The 13,434-nt window shown below is 65.4% G+C and overlaps 1 protein-coding gene across 3 annotated transcripts in view; it reads right to left on the bottom strand.

Annotated features, from left to right (window-relative positions):
* Window positions 1–12,663, bottom strand: part of RXRA (retinoid X receptor alpha) — a 101,296-nt gene extending 88,633 nt beyond the window's left edge. Inside the window, exon 1 of one of the 3 annotated variants that reach the window (XM_046663174.1) lies at window positions 12,534–12,663. In XM_046663174.1, coding sequence (XP_046519130.1) covers window positions 12,534–12,648 — 115 coding nt within the window. In that variant the 5' untranslated portion in view covers window positions 12,649–12,663. Of the gene's footprint in view, window positions 1–3,666; window positions 3,793–5,724; window positions 5,825–12,533 lie in introns of those variants that run through there. The other 2 variants (XM_046663148.1, XM_046663184.1) reach the window with 2 other exon arrangements.
* Between the last annotated feature and the right edge of the window lie 771 nt (window positions 12,664–13,434).

Genomic DNA, 13,434 nt, shown 5'->3' with positions numbered 1-13,434 from the left:
TCGCCACTCTCTGGGAACCGGGGCGGGCCCTGGAGGACTGGCCAGGGGAGCCTGGGGGTGACGTCACTGGTCTGACCCAGCACCTGTTGGCCCCAAATCACCCTCCAGCCTAAGGTCCTTCTAGAACAGACATCTGCTCTTAGCCCTCTCCATTCTCTGGCCCTCAGGAGAAAACCCCAATTCTTCATACAGCTCGCCTGCCCCGCCGGTCTCCACGGACTTTTTCAGCACCTCCTGGCTCTGACCTGCCCGGGCCTCGCTGCACACATACCCGGGGCTGTGCCTGCCCCATGTCCCTGCCCACGCTGACCCCTCGGCCAGGACTTGAGGGGTGGTCCTCAAGGCCCTAGCTAACCAGGGACCCAGGGGGTCAGGGCGGTAGGCCCACCTACAACCTGGACTCACCTGTGCTGGCCGGCGGGGGTGAGGGTCATAGGGCACACAGAATAGACACACACACACACACACAGGGCACAGAGAATAGACACACACAGGGCACACAGAATAGAGACACTCAGAGGCTTGCACACGTTCACTCTGGCTCCAGACCCCAGTCACAGGAGTGACCCTGCCTAGTCCCTTCGCCCCACGTGGTTCTGACTCCAAGGCCAAGGAAGATGCGGGCAGGACAGGGCCCTGAGGGCAGGGGTGTGGGGAGCAGTGGGCAACACGCCCGCCTCCAGGTCCTGCCCTTTCTGCCTAGCACTCTCCGGCTCCAGACCCTCTGAGTGGGACAGGGAGCATGAGGTAGGGGTCCCCGTAGGCATGAGCAAATGGCCAGAGGGCAGAACCTGGACCCCTCAGCCTCTGGGTCCTGGTCTCCAAGCCCGAGGTCAGGGACTCCCGCAGCCCACCCTGAGCAGGCACATGGTGACCCAGATCCCAGCTCGAAGCCCCAGGCCCCGGCCGGTGTGGGCCGCCAAGCACCAAGCGTGGAGTGCAGACAGCCAGGAGGACAACAGTGGCGATGAAAGGCAGCTCGTTGTTCTCAGAAGCGGGGGAGTGGGGGCAGGGCCGGCTGCCAAGAGGGGCGGAGGGTCAGCAGGGGAGAGAGGTCAGGGCGGGCCGTCTCCAGAGCCCTGGAGGGACCTCCTCGCTCTGGGGTCCCCTGAGACACCCAGGTCCCCACGAGGCCTGCTCACTCCCCCAGGCCATGATGTGCCTGCCCAGTGCCAGAGTGATGGCGGGGGAGAGGGGGCCCAGGGGCCCCTCTGATAGCGAGCTCCACAGCTTATCAGCCGCGTCCAGGGCCAGCGGGGTCTCCGGGGCCATCCCCTCCCCTCCCCCACCCCACCAGCCAGCGAGCGCATCCCCACTGCCCAACAGGGGAGACCGTAGTGTCCACAGGCAGATAAGTCTCAGCCAGGGCTGCAAACAGGGAGGGCAGCCCACTCAACTGCCCGCCGCGGCCGGGCACATGCACAGGGACACACCTCTCCCCAGCACTGCGGCCAGTGACGACACCAGGAGATGTGACCTCGCCCTGTGACCCAAACCAGCCCGGGTGGGAGGAGCAGGGCACCAGCAGGCCGGGGCCAGTCAGCCCAGACCCAGCACTGCCTGCGGCCCCACAGCCAAGAGGACGCAGATGGCGCCCGAGCTGAGGCGGCCCTCCGAACACCACCATGCCTCCTCCATTGACCCTGTCCCACGCCAGCCATGCGAGCCAGGAAGAAGTGGGCAGGGGTCGAATGCCCAGGGGTCGGCCTGTCCCTGGCCAGGGGGCGCATCCACACAGCCTGAGGCGGGGGCCCTGAGAGGCCCCCTGACCCCAGGCCTGCTGTGCACCTGCCTGTGGCGGCTCCTGTCCCCTTGGCCCCACAGCCCTGGGGCTTTCATGAGCCTCATCTGCAGGCATGGAACCTGAGACAGGTCAGCCAGGCCATGTCAGCTGGAGGCGCAGGCTCCGGACTGCCAGCATCCTGGATCCAGGCAGCAGCAGCCAGTCAAAAGCCCGGGCAGCCCTCCTGGCGTGGGCCACGCGGGTGCCAGGCGAGGAGCGTGTGGTGGGAGCCAGTCTCCACCCCCGTGATCACAGACACGCCACACCCGCTCCGTGCCCCCAGCTGCAGCCGGAGGAAGTGATCTCTCTGGGCTGCCAAATGCGCTCTTTCAACAGACCGCCGAAAGCAGAGACCCTGGCCTGGGGGCAGAGGGCACGGTGGGAACAAGCCAGGGAGCCCGGGCAGCCACTGAAAGCCCAGTGCCCATCCACCCCCAGGGCAGAGATGAGCTCCCCCGCCACCGCCCAGGGGTGGCATTGCTGGGGCCCGGACACAGGCGGCCGTCTGGGACGGAAGTCCCTCCTTGCTGCATCTGGGCACTGAGTCTAAGGGACACCCAGGCTCTCCCCAGCAGCAGGAGGCAGCTGCACCCACATCAAGCAGAGCCGGGGATCGGGGGCTCGCCCCGCGGGCAGGAACACAGCCACGGCAGCCTTGGCCGCAGCCTGCCCGGGGGGCTCCCAGGGCCCCCAGCTGCAAGCACTGGCCCAGGGAATCCTCTAGGGCGACTCTCACAGTCCCAGACTCTCCCTGCTCCACTCCTGGGAGCCAGCATGAGGCTAGACACACAGCAAGACCTCCCTCCCTTGGAAGTCCAAACAGACCCCCAGAAGGAGAGTGATTCAAATAATGATAACAACTTTAAAGCTCATCTCCACGAGTGGAGGGCTCACCCCCACAACATTTCTGAAATGGAGGGGACAGGGGGAGACCGCTGCAGAGAGCACTAAGTCATTCAACAAACATTTCGCGAGGCTGGTGCAGCGTCTGGCGCTGTGGGTTCGGCACCAAACAAGACCTATGAGCCGAGCCCACAGACCAGCGGGGTGCTCTGAGGCCTCGGGGCCCGCGGGAACAAGAGCCACACCCGATCAGCAATGTCTGCCAAGGGTCCGGGCCGGGAGCAGCGGCTCACCGCTGTGTACTTCCCACCTCCAACTCAGTCCAACATCCTTCCTTCCATTTTACAAATGAGGAAACCGAGATAAAGCGAGAGGAAGTAGCGTGCTCCAAGTCACAAAGTTCATGTGGCCGAGCCGGAATGGGACAGGCAGGGGGACAGGCAGGGGCCCCGAGCAGGCCACCCTCTCGGGCCAGCAGTCTGGAGGGGTGGCCTCTTGGGGGTGAGGTTCCCTGGGGTCCTAGCCTTGAGGGAGGGCAGGCCCCAGGGCCCAGGGAGACAGAAGAGGGTGGAGGGAAGGCCTGGCCCCTCCCCCATCCGGGCCCCTCCCTCCAGCCGGGCCCAGGGAGGCCGCAGCCAGTACTGCCCCGCCCAGGCCACGGCCCACCTCCCCACTGTCTGAGCCCCGGGTGGCCGGGCATCCAATGCCTCAGGCCCCACCTGCCAGCCCTGCTCCCGACCTTGCTCCTGGGCGGAAAGTCCAGGCGCAGGGGTGAGGCGGGGGCGGCTCTGCCACCTCCCGTGGACTCTGGCCCCAATCAGAGCTGTTTTCCTCAATCCAGGCGAGGGGGGGGCGGTGAGGGGCCACCAGACAGCCCGGTGACCTCCCAGGAGGCTCCTGGGCAAACGACGTCTGGAGCTGCCCACGGGGAGAGGCGCATGGGCCCCAGGAATGAACCGAGCGATGTCGGACAGACGGACAGGTGGGGAAGGGACCCCCAGCGGCTCCAGCCAGAGAGGGACGCAAGAATGGCCACTCACCCCAAGAGCCGGAGCTATGAGCGGGTGGAACAGCACGCGGTGGGCCGGCGTGGGTCATGCTCCCGACCAGGACATTCCAGGGCCCAGGAAGCAGAGGGGACATCAGGCCAGCAGGGGACTGGCTCAGAGGGGCTGAGCAGCAACCAGGCCCACTCCCAGCCTCACCTCCTGGCAGGGTTAATCATTCCCAGACCAGCTGACCACACCCCCGTGCTCACATGGTTCCTCACCAGCACAGAGCTGGGACCCGGCCAGCGAGGGGCAAGTCAGAGGAGCCTGACCATGCAGTTGGACCCTCTGAAGTCCTCCAGGGAGGACCCCTACCCACACACACAGGGGCATCCCCTCTCCATACCCTTGGCTGGGGCTAGAACACTCATTCTCTCTGCCTTGATTCCCTTCCCAAAGCCCACCCAAGAAACTCCTATTCATCCCTTAAAACCCATCTACAACATCACCTCCTCTTTGAAGCCTCCCTGACTTCCCCCAAGCATTTTACAGGTAAGGCAACTGAAGCCCGGAGAGGTGAATTTGCTAACCCAAGGCCGCACAGCCCCCAACTCAGAGCTGGCACTCACTGATCATATGGGGTAGCCTCTCTCACCACAAGTTTTAAATGTGAGAAAGCCAGGGAGAAGAGGGAGTGGTGCTCAATGTGGCAGGGGAGGCCACAGGGCCACATGACACCAAGCAGAGGCCTGACCTCCACACTGAGGGCAATGGGGAGCTGTGGAGCCTCCCCTCAGGCAGGGGAGGTCAGAGCTCAAGGGAGAGAATGGGCTGGCCTGGCCCCTGCTCTGCCCAGCTCCCACTTGTGAGGTTCACTATTTCTCCATGACACACTGCTCACCCCTACAGGGTCTGCCATACCACTCCCAGTCCAAACCAGAGCCGGACTGGAGTGAGTGTACACACCCCCAGCCAACTCAGAGCCCATGGCTACCTGCCCCCCTCAACCTGGGGAGGGCACATAGCCATTTTCCGAGGACCTGGTCTCCAGCCGTGCCACCCGAGCACACAGCCACCAGCTCGTGGGAATAAGGCCAAGGTGCCAGGAGGGAAGGGCAGAAGCCCCTGGCAGCCAGGGCCCCAGGGAAACCGAGGCCAGGAGAGGAGACGGGACCTGCCCAGGGACACAGCAAGCTGGTCAGAGCAGACCCGGGCCACCCGCCCAGCCCCAGGCTGCACCCCTGCATGGGAGTGGCTGCCTTGCCCTGGGGAGGCAGGGGTGGGTAACTGCCCACCCACCCCAGCGGGGCAGGACAAGGGGGCTCAGGGGACTCCTGGAGCGCCACCGTGCAAACGCCTCCCGGGAGGAGCAGAAACAGCTCTGTGGGGGGCACCCCAGGCCACTCTGGGCGAAGCCGGGTCACGGGGGTGCGCGGGAGGCACCGACTGTCTCGAGGAAGGACGCTCACCTCGGCTGGGGCTCCAGAGCTGGCCTTCAGGGCCCTCAGGAGCCGGGGCAAGTCAGGCACGTCATTCGACCTCCCCGAGTCTGAGGTCCACAGCCCGAAAAGGCAAACGGGGCCGTCCACATGGAAAGCTGAGCAGGAGGACGGCTCAGCACAGGGCCACCACCACAGCCACCAGTGACCACTGCTGCCCAACGCTCAGCCCTGCCTCCGAGGGGCAAGCGGCCAGCAAGGCGGGTGCTCTGGACACAAGGCCCAAGTTGACTGGACAGTAAGGACTGGACCAGCCCGCCAGCCCCCCTGGCAGCCCCTCGCCAGGTCACTGGGCGCATCCTCCAGGGCATGGGGATCAAGCTGCCACAAACAGGCAGCCATGGGGTCTTCTCCATCCCACTCCTTCATCAAGTGAGCATGTCCTGGACGCCTGTGCAGGCTGCTGCAGGGCTGTGCACGCTGCCGACCGGCTCTGCCCTCGGGAAGCCCCGGAAACAAGAGACGGCGGGGTGGGCAGCCGGCACAGCGTCACGAGCCTGTGCCAGCCGACCACCTGCTCTACAGGATGGCCTCAACGCCCACCGCGTGCGCTGCACCAGCTCATCCTCCCGTGTCCCCACGAGGCTGCAGGGTTACCCACGTCACGCACGAGGAAGCAGCAGGCAAAGGGCCAGAGGATGTGATGGCGGGGCGGAACCCCAGCAGCCAGCATCAGGTCCAAAAGGTGTCACCATCCCGCACCCCACACAGAGCACAGACGACTGAGGACGGCGGGCTGGCTCCGGCCAGGGAAGGAAGCGGGCTTCCGGGACGACTTGCCTCAGAGCTGAGCCTGCAGACGGGCGGAGACAGACGGGAGTGGGGACAGGGAGCTGCAGGTGGAGCCGCAGGCCAGCCAGCCCCAGGGGTGTCTGCTCCAGAGGGCTTCGCACAAGGCGGCTGTCCACCGGGAGCCCGTGAGCGCAGCCTCGGCCACCTGGGCTGTCACCGCCTGACCTCTGCCTGGGGCCAGGGCGGGCACTTAAGCTAAATTGGTCAATTATGGGATGCTTAGCTCCCTCCCGGGGGCTTCCAGCCCCCTCGGTTCCGGGCAGCAGCACCAGGAAGCCTGTTGAATCAGTAACCTCATTACGGCCCAGCGGCCACACCCGGGGCCGGCTTTGAACTCCACGGGGCTTATCCATGGCCACTGGAGGATTTACACACGCCTGGCCCTGGCCCAGCTCACTCTCCGCTCCCCTGCCCTCCCCTCCCCTCAGTGCTGGAGGCTCCAGATTCAGGACGGTCAGGCCAGCAGCAGCCTCTGCTGAGACCCATCACCACCAGCCCGTGCCCCAGACACAGTCGGGGAAAGTGAGGCACAACTGGACACCACTGTTGCTCAGAAGGGCCAAGGAGCCCAGGGCCAGACGGAGGGCTCCCCTTTGTACCCCAGCCCCAGCTAACAGCTCTGGGCCACCTGTCTCAGGAACTCAGAGCCAAGCGCCAATTGTGAATGTCTCAGGAAAGAGGACCTCGAGCTCACACGAAGGCCCTCAGGGGCTCCAGCCTCACAAGGGCCCCCCAATGTCCCACTGCCCAGCCCCAAGGCTAGTCCCTACCATGGCCCTCAGGTCCCTGCCCTGACCCCAGGAGGCCCACCACCCTGCTCCCCATAGAGAGCCTGCCCCCCAACTTCGTCCAGTGCTCTGGGCCCGGCACATCCTTCCCAGGTCCGGGCTTGGGCCCTCTCGGCTGCCAGACTGTTCCATCACCTTTCCCAGAGACCCCAGGCCCCCTCAGCGAAGCCACTAGCACCCCAGGCTCTGGGGCATCTCAGTTAACGTGGGGGGGTGCATGGGGGGAGTGCATGGGGTGGAGAGCATCTCCCCAAGGACAGTCCAAGAGCCCAGAAGGGAGAAGGCAACAGGAGGAGAGCCAGGGCCGGGGCGGGGCCTCCTCCACCAGCCCCGTGCTCAGGGAGGCGGAGATCCCAGCCCAGCCCAGGGGCCCAGCCTGGCCCCCAGGCAGCCACTCAGAGTCCCACCTCCAGCTCCAGCTGCTGTGCTGAGTGGCCCACCCAGGGCAGGGGAACAGCCCACTCACAGAGGCACCTGCTGTGTCAGGCTCCAAGCCCACCTGGGTCCCCTCCTCCTCCCACCCCTGCCTGCCTCCAGCTCACCCTCTGCACAGAGCTGGAGGGCTAATTCCAACTATGAGTGTCACCGCACGCCCACAGCCCCCACGGCTCCCGGGCCCCCACACACCCGACCCAGTGTCTCTCCAGCCTCCTCTCACATGTCACCACCTCTCCCAGCTCAGCCACGAGGCCTTGAGGCCGGGCCTCAGGGCCTCTGTCTTAACTGTCCCTGCCACCTGCAGTGCCCCTCCCCCCCAACCTGTTGCAACTCTGCCTCTCCTCCCGAGCCCACGCCAGTAACAGAACCGGCCCCAACAGGAAGCCACCGTCACCCCTCCATTCCTCACGCCTCCCTCACACGTGTGCCCCAGGAGCTGCGTGGACGGGACTCAGAGGGCAGGTCTGGGTCCTTCTGAGAAGAGCTCCTCGAGACTCTTCAGGATCGGCTGGGAAGGCCGGGCGTGTGCATGTGTGCCTGTGTGTGTGGATTCACATGAGTGTGTGCGTGCCTCTGTGTGCACATGTGTTCATGTGGGCATGCATGCATGTGCATGTGCATCCATGTGTGCTGGGGTTGGAGACCACAGAGATAACCAAGGCCCCGCCCGGCCCTGCCCTGGGGACCTGGTCTGGCCATCCTGGACCACCCCCCAGGTCCCTCAGGAATATGCCACCAGACAGCTCCACCCTGGCAGAGGGAGGAGGTGGGTGCCAGGCCAGGCCACACGGGTCCTCAGGCTGTGCCTCTGGCTGCTGACCCCACCCATGGCTTTCCAGCCCACCAACAGTCTCCACCCTCCCATCTCCAGCCAAGGACAACCCTGGACGAGGATCAGGGGTCTCCACTTGCCAGAGGGCCTTCAGGGGTCAAAGGGGACAGAACAGACACAGCGAAGCTTCACCTTCCAGCAAGTCCCACAGAACAAGTCCCACTCACTCATCCAGGGGCCCCAGACCCACAGCGGGCTCCCAGGGAGCCAGGGTGGGGCGCAGACCCAGGCCCTGACAAGCAGGCGGCTTCTGAAGATGCTACCTGACGACCGGAGGCCTGGGGGGCAGTGCCACCACCCCGGCTGGTGCTCAGGGTCCCCAACTGGGAAATCAACTTGCTGAGAAAAAGCACACAGGACCACCCAGAGGCGCAGCAGTGGTACAAAGGCCGGGACGGGCCCCACGGGAGGGCTCCGTCTCCCCGTCCGCTCAGTGGGCCCGTCTCCGTGAAGCCTCTAGAGAGTCCCGAAAAGCAAGTCCCAGGGACACAGCAGGCGCCCAGTGGAGGGAGCCGCCAGCGTCCTCGCAAGCGGCGCAGGGCCCTGGCAAGCGGGGAGGAGTTTAAAAGATGAGACAGGCAGGGGCCACGGAGATCCTTCTGGATCCGCGAGATGAGGAAATCAGGCCTGAGCGGGCACCCTGCCCGCCCCCGCCGCTCACATGGGGACACGGGGATGCAGGGACGAGAGGACACGGGGACGCAGGGACGTGCAACAAACACCGCCTGTGGAGCAGCAGGCAGGCCCAGCAGAGAGGGAGAGAGTGAGCGTGAATGAGCGTGCCCACACCCAGGCCCTGCACGCGCGTGTGCGCGTCTCCCTCTCCCCTGCATCGGCCTGGGCCAATTTTATTTAGCTGTTTCTGCTCCATTTCACGCTCATTCAGCTGCTGAGCCAGACAATTGCTTTGTAACTCTAGGGTGCAATTTCCCTGTCTGTGAGGCGCTGGGGCACAACCGCTCAGCACATCTCGCACCAGGCTCGGGCGGGTGTGCAAGCAAGTCCCTTGCCCACGCACCTCCCGTGGGCCTCGGGGAGAGTCCGTGCAGGGCAGACCCAGCAGAGGGGAGGGCACCCAGACCAGGGCCCATGTGAGTGTTCGCTCGACCTCGGAAGACAGGGCCAGGCCAGTCCCCTCATCCTGCATGTGCGCCTCACTTGGGTTAGCACCAGTGTCGTCCCTGCTTCGTGGTCCTGTTTGGTCCAACACTCGCAGACCTGGGCCCAGCCCTGACTCAGGCCGGAGGCACAGGGAGGACATGGCCTTGCCTTCAAAGAGGGGCCGTCAGGTAGACACGCCCCTAGGACAAAATGGGCAGCCTTCCCCAGCGCCCTGGAAGAGCCAGCACATATGTCCATTTCACAGATGGACAGCTGAGGCTCAGAGAGGCTGACGGGCAGGCCACACACACAGGCAGCAAGGACAGAGGACCAGACCCCCAGTGGCCTGACCACCAGCCCAGCAACAGGACACAGCTCCCCAGAAAGGCACAACTCCTGGGGTCCCCCTCACCCAGGGATGCTGGGTCATTCCAGAGAGAGCAGGTAGGGGGAGCGAGGGACAAAGGGGCCTGAATGGAAGGCAGAGGAGGAGAGGAAGGGAGAGTGAGGATGGAAGTGCACCTTGTAAAATGTACACACTGCAGGAAGGGGAGGCAGGGGTGGGGGGTGGAGGGACTGGCCTTCTCCCCCACCCCTAACAGCATCCACAAAACTGACCTGCTTAATGAGCATCAGGACAAATGTATCGAAGGTGAGCCCCAAATGGCCACCACCCCACCAGCCACCCAGGCTTTGAGACACACAGGCTCTTGAGAGCCCAGGCCCCTGGCCCTGCCCATGGCCAGTTCCCACAGGGACAGACCAGTTAATGGGACACCTCAAGGCCCTGGCCACCAAAGCTGGCTACAAACAACAAACTTCGACAAACCTAGAGCCTGGGGAAGGCAGGGAGGGCAGCTGGCGGCTCACAGCGCCTCGGCCCAGTGACGGTGCCCCAGCCTCAGGCCGCACAGTGGCCCTGCTCTGCACCCTGCAGAGAGCAGCTGAGCCAGGCCCGGGACCCTCTCCTCCTAGAGGACAGGCCACACTCGCCACTCGAGGCCACGGCCCTGAAACGTGCCAACTGTGGACAGAGCCCACGCAACCCCAGACAGTGAAACTCCGCAGCAGCTCCCGCTGGGTCTGGGCAGGCACTCAAGGCTCTGGGTCCACCCCCCACCCCCACGCCACCTCCTGTGCAGGCGAAGTCAGTCCCACCACGAATCACCTCGAGGCCCCTCTCCTGGGGCCGGAGCCCCAGAATGCACGCCCAGCCCCGCCCCACCCGGCCCGGGGCCCCACCCCTGAGCACCCACTCTGTGCTCTCACAGTAATTCCACAACTACCACTCCCAGGCTTCCTTTCCAGGAGAGGAAACCAAGACCACCAGCCAAAACCCCCCAGAGCCACAGTGGGGGCAGGACAGGGCAGGACCGAGGGAGGGCAGGCAGAGGGCCTCCTGGAGGAGGCGCAGCTCCCCACAGGTCCTGAAGGGCAGGCACAGCTGGAAGAGCTCGCAGAGCTGGGAGGAGGCCCCGCCGCCCCTGTCTGAGCACGCTGCTCGCTCAGTCCTGCCTAGCCCCAGCTCAGAACCGCCCGGCCCTCCCTCCACCGCCTTCCTGGGGCCCCCAGCTCATCCCACCCACATCTCGGCAGAGGGGGTCAGGGCTGCACGGTGGGCCCAGGCACAACAGCCAGACCCAGGCAAGGATGCAGACCAGCAAGGCCACGGCCACAGTCAGGCCACATCTGAGGGCTGTTTTTCTCACCCTGACACTTTCCTGGTCAACAAACAAGAGCCCCCTCTGGAGTTTACCAAAACAACCGTCTCAAGAGCCGGCAGTGCCCAGACCAAGACACCACTGCCTCGGCAGGCCAGGCTCCAGGCCCGGACGCCAAGCCCAGCCTCCCAAGAGTCATGTGACCCTGTTATTTCGGGAGGACCCGGAATGTGCTCTATTTTGGGTCCCGAGGGCTCTGATGTTACCAGAAGCCCCTCACCGGGGCTCCCAGCTCCCTCAGGTCCCAGAGAGTGCCCCAGAGAGTGGCCAGTGGACCTATGGCTCCGCTCCTAGCCACCCATCCCTCCCCGGGCAAATGGGCCACTAGCAGCCGAGGGGGTCTGGCGCGGCCTGAGACCTTTGGACTTCCTCTGCAGGCTCAGCCTTCCACTCCTACTGTCCAGGCTGATGCCGGCACAGCACTGCCCCTAGGGGCACAGGGGCACTGGCCAGCCCTAGGCGATAGGGGCCGGAGGCAGGGGCCGCCTTAGGGGAGTTCCACGGCCCGCAGATCTGTACCGTGGGTTCATTCCTGCCCTCACTGGCTCAGCGGGCAACAGCGGGGAGACTCTGGGTGGGGGAGGGCAATGCCCGGTCCACGGAGCCCCACGGAGATGGGTGCTGCGAACAGAAGCCCCCTCTGCCCGAGGCCTTGAGGGTGGCCTGGCAGCTGAAAGGAGTAGCAGTGCCTTCTGAGCAGCTCCAGGCCTGGCCTGGGCCGCCCGCCGGGCCCTGGACACGCCAAGCCTTCTGACACTCACCCCCCATGAGGGATTAGGCTGTGTTGACAAAAGGGCTTAGATAAGTAGCCGCTTAAATGGACCTTCAACTCCACTGGACTTCAGAGCTGGTCACAAGCTTAGAAAAAAATAAAATGTAATCAGAGCCCAGGACTCTGCGCTCAGGCCTCGGGCACCGGCCGCCTGGGAGGCCACCGGCCGGGTGGGGGGATCCGCTGCTCTGGTGAAGAGATGCCCCGGAGCCTTCTCAAGGGGGGCGGGGGGGGGGGGGGCCACCCATCCGGGTTCCTGGGGCCATGACTGGGAGGCACGACTCTTCTCTTCATGGGGACTCTGGCACAGCCGCCCTACAACCTGGGCCACACATGCACCAACTCCCAGGACCTTCCCAAGATGTTAGGGACAGGGACCTGCCTGCTCCCAGCACCCAGCCCCGGCCCTGCCACGTAGGGGGGGAGGGGGGAGGGCAAGGACCGAGCTGAGCATTCTTGTTCCACAAGGGATCTGGGAGAGCCCAGCTGCGTGTGTGCACGCCAGTGTGCAAAGCTTTAACGAGGGAAAAGGAGACGCTGTCAGCCCACACAGGGGCCCCGCCAGCCCCATACCAGGCAGGGCAGCAGTAAGTCACAAACAACCCAGCTTTCCTTTTTGCTCCACACACACCGGCACCACCGGCTGGAGCTCTGAGTCTCAAATCCACCCCTTGGGAGCCTGGAGCTTCAGCCTCCCCCAGCCAGTCTTCTTATCTGCAAAATGGGCACGAGTGCCCAGCCCTGGGGGTATGGGAGGACGGAGAGCCCCTGCGAGGAGGGCGCCCAGCCTGGCACCACCAAGGTCTCCATCATACAGAGTCAGAAAAGGACTCTTAGATTTGACAACTTGAAACCGTACCCCAGTCACGCTGCAGCACACCCATTTTGAGTGGGTCCCCGGGGTGCTCAGACCCTGGCCCTCACAGCCCAGAGGAACCAGCTCCAGGCAGGCTCCCCTCCACCTCCCAAACTCACCAAGGTCCTTGCAGCCGCACCAGGTTCTGACAGTCCACCGGATGGCCAAATTGCACCCCAGGCTGCAGGGGTGGGCAGGAGGGGGGGGGGGGGGTGACGGTGGGGTTTCATTCATAATCAGCTGTTTTAATTTCCATTCAGCACAAATCCCTCACGCAGCCTGACAGCCTGGCTGCCGTCCCCACCACCAAATTAATATCCTTCTTGGAGCTCATTTATAAAGTCTCCCCACCCGGTTCCCCTGCCTCGCACTGGCTCCCAAACCCTAGGGAAGACAGCGCTGGGGGCGTCCGGCCATGCCCCCTCCTCCCCCTAGGGGGGTCCGGCCTGGAGTTGGAGGGCAGTGCGGGGCAGGGCAGCCACTGGGCGAGATGGCAGTGGGAGGACGGGAAAACTGACCCTGCGTGCCTCTGGGGCGTCTTCCCCCAAGTGCAGGGCCAGCCCCGGAGAACACCCCGGGTACGCGGGAGTGAGGGGCCCCATTCCTGGGACGGGGCCTTCCCGGGCTTGATGTTCCCAGTCACACGGCCCCTTGGTGACCCTGCCTACCGGCGCCTGGACTGCTCGGGGAGGAGGGGTCCCGCGGCTTCCAGGCCGGCGGCCTGCTGGACTCGGCGGCCCGGGCGGCGGCGCAGAGGCCGTCCCGATGCCAGGGCGGCCGGAGGCTGGGAGCGCACAAGTTGCTCCGCCCGCCCCGGCCCGGTCCCTGCGCCGCGCGGCTGGAGCCGGGTGCCGGGGCCGCGGGGCGGGGGGCGCGGGCGCTGCCAGCCGGGGGCGAACTAAACTGCGCCGGGATGGGGGGGCAGGAACTCCCCGGCCCCGCCGGCCGGCCGGCCGCCCTCCGGCCCCGCCGCGCTGCCCGCGCCCGCTCCGGGGGCAGCCCGCCGCCCTCGCCCCCTCC

Source organism: Equus quagga, chromosome 1 (genome assembly GCF_021613505.1).
Source record: "Equus quagga isolate Etosha38 chromosome 1, UCLA_HA_Equagga_1.0, whole genome shotgun sequence".
Lineage (NCBI taxonomy): Eukaryota > Metazoa > Chordata > Mammalia > Perissodactyla > Equidae > Equus > Equus quagga.
This window is presented reverse-complemented; position numbering and strand designations above follow the sequence as displayed.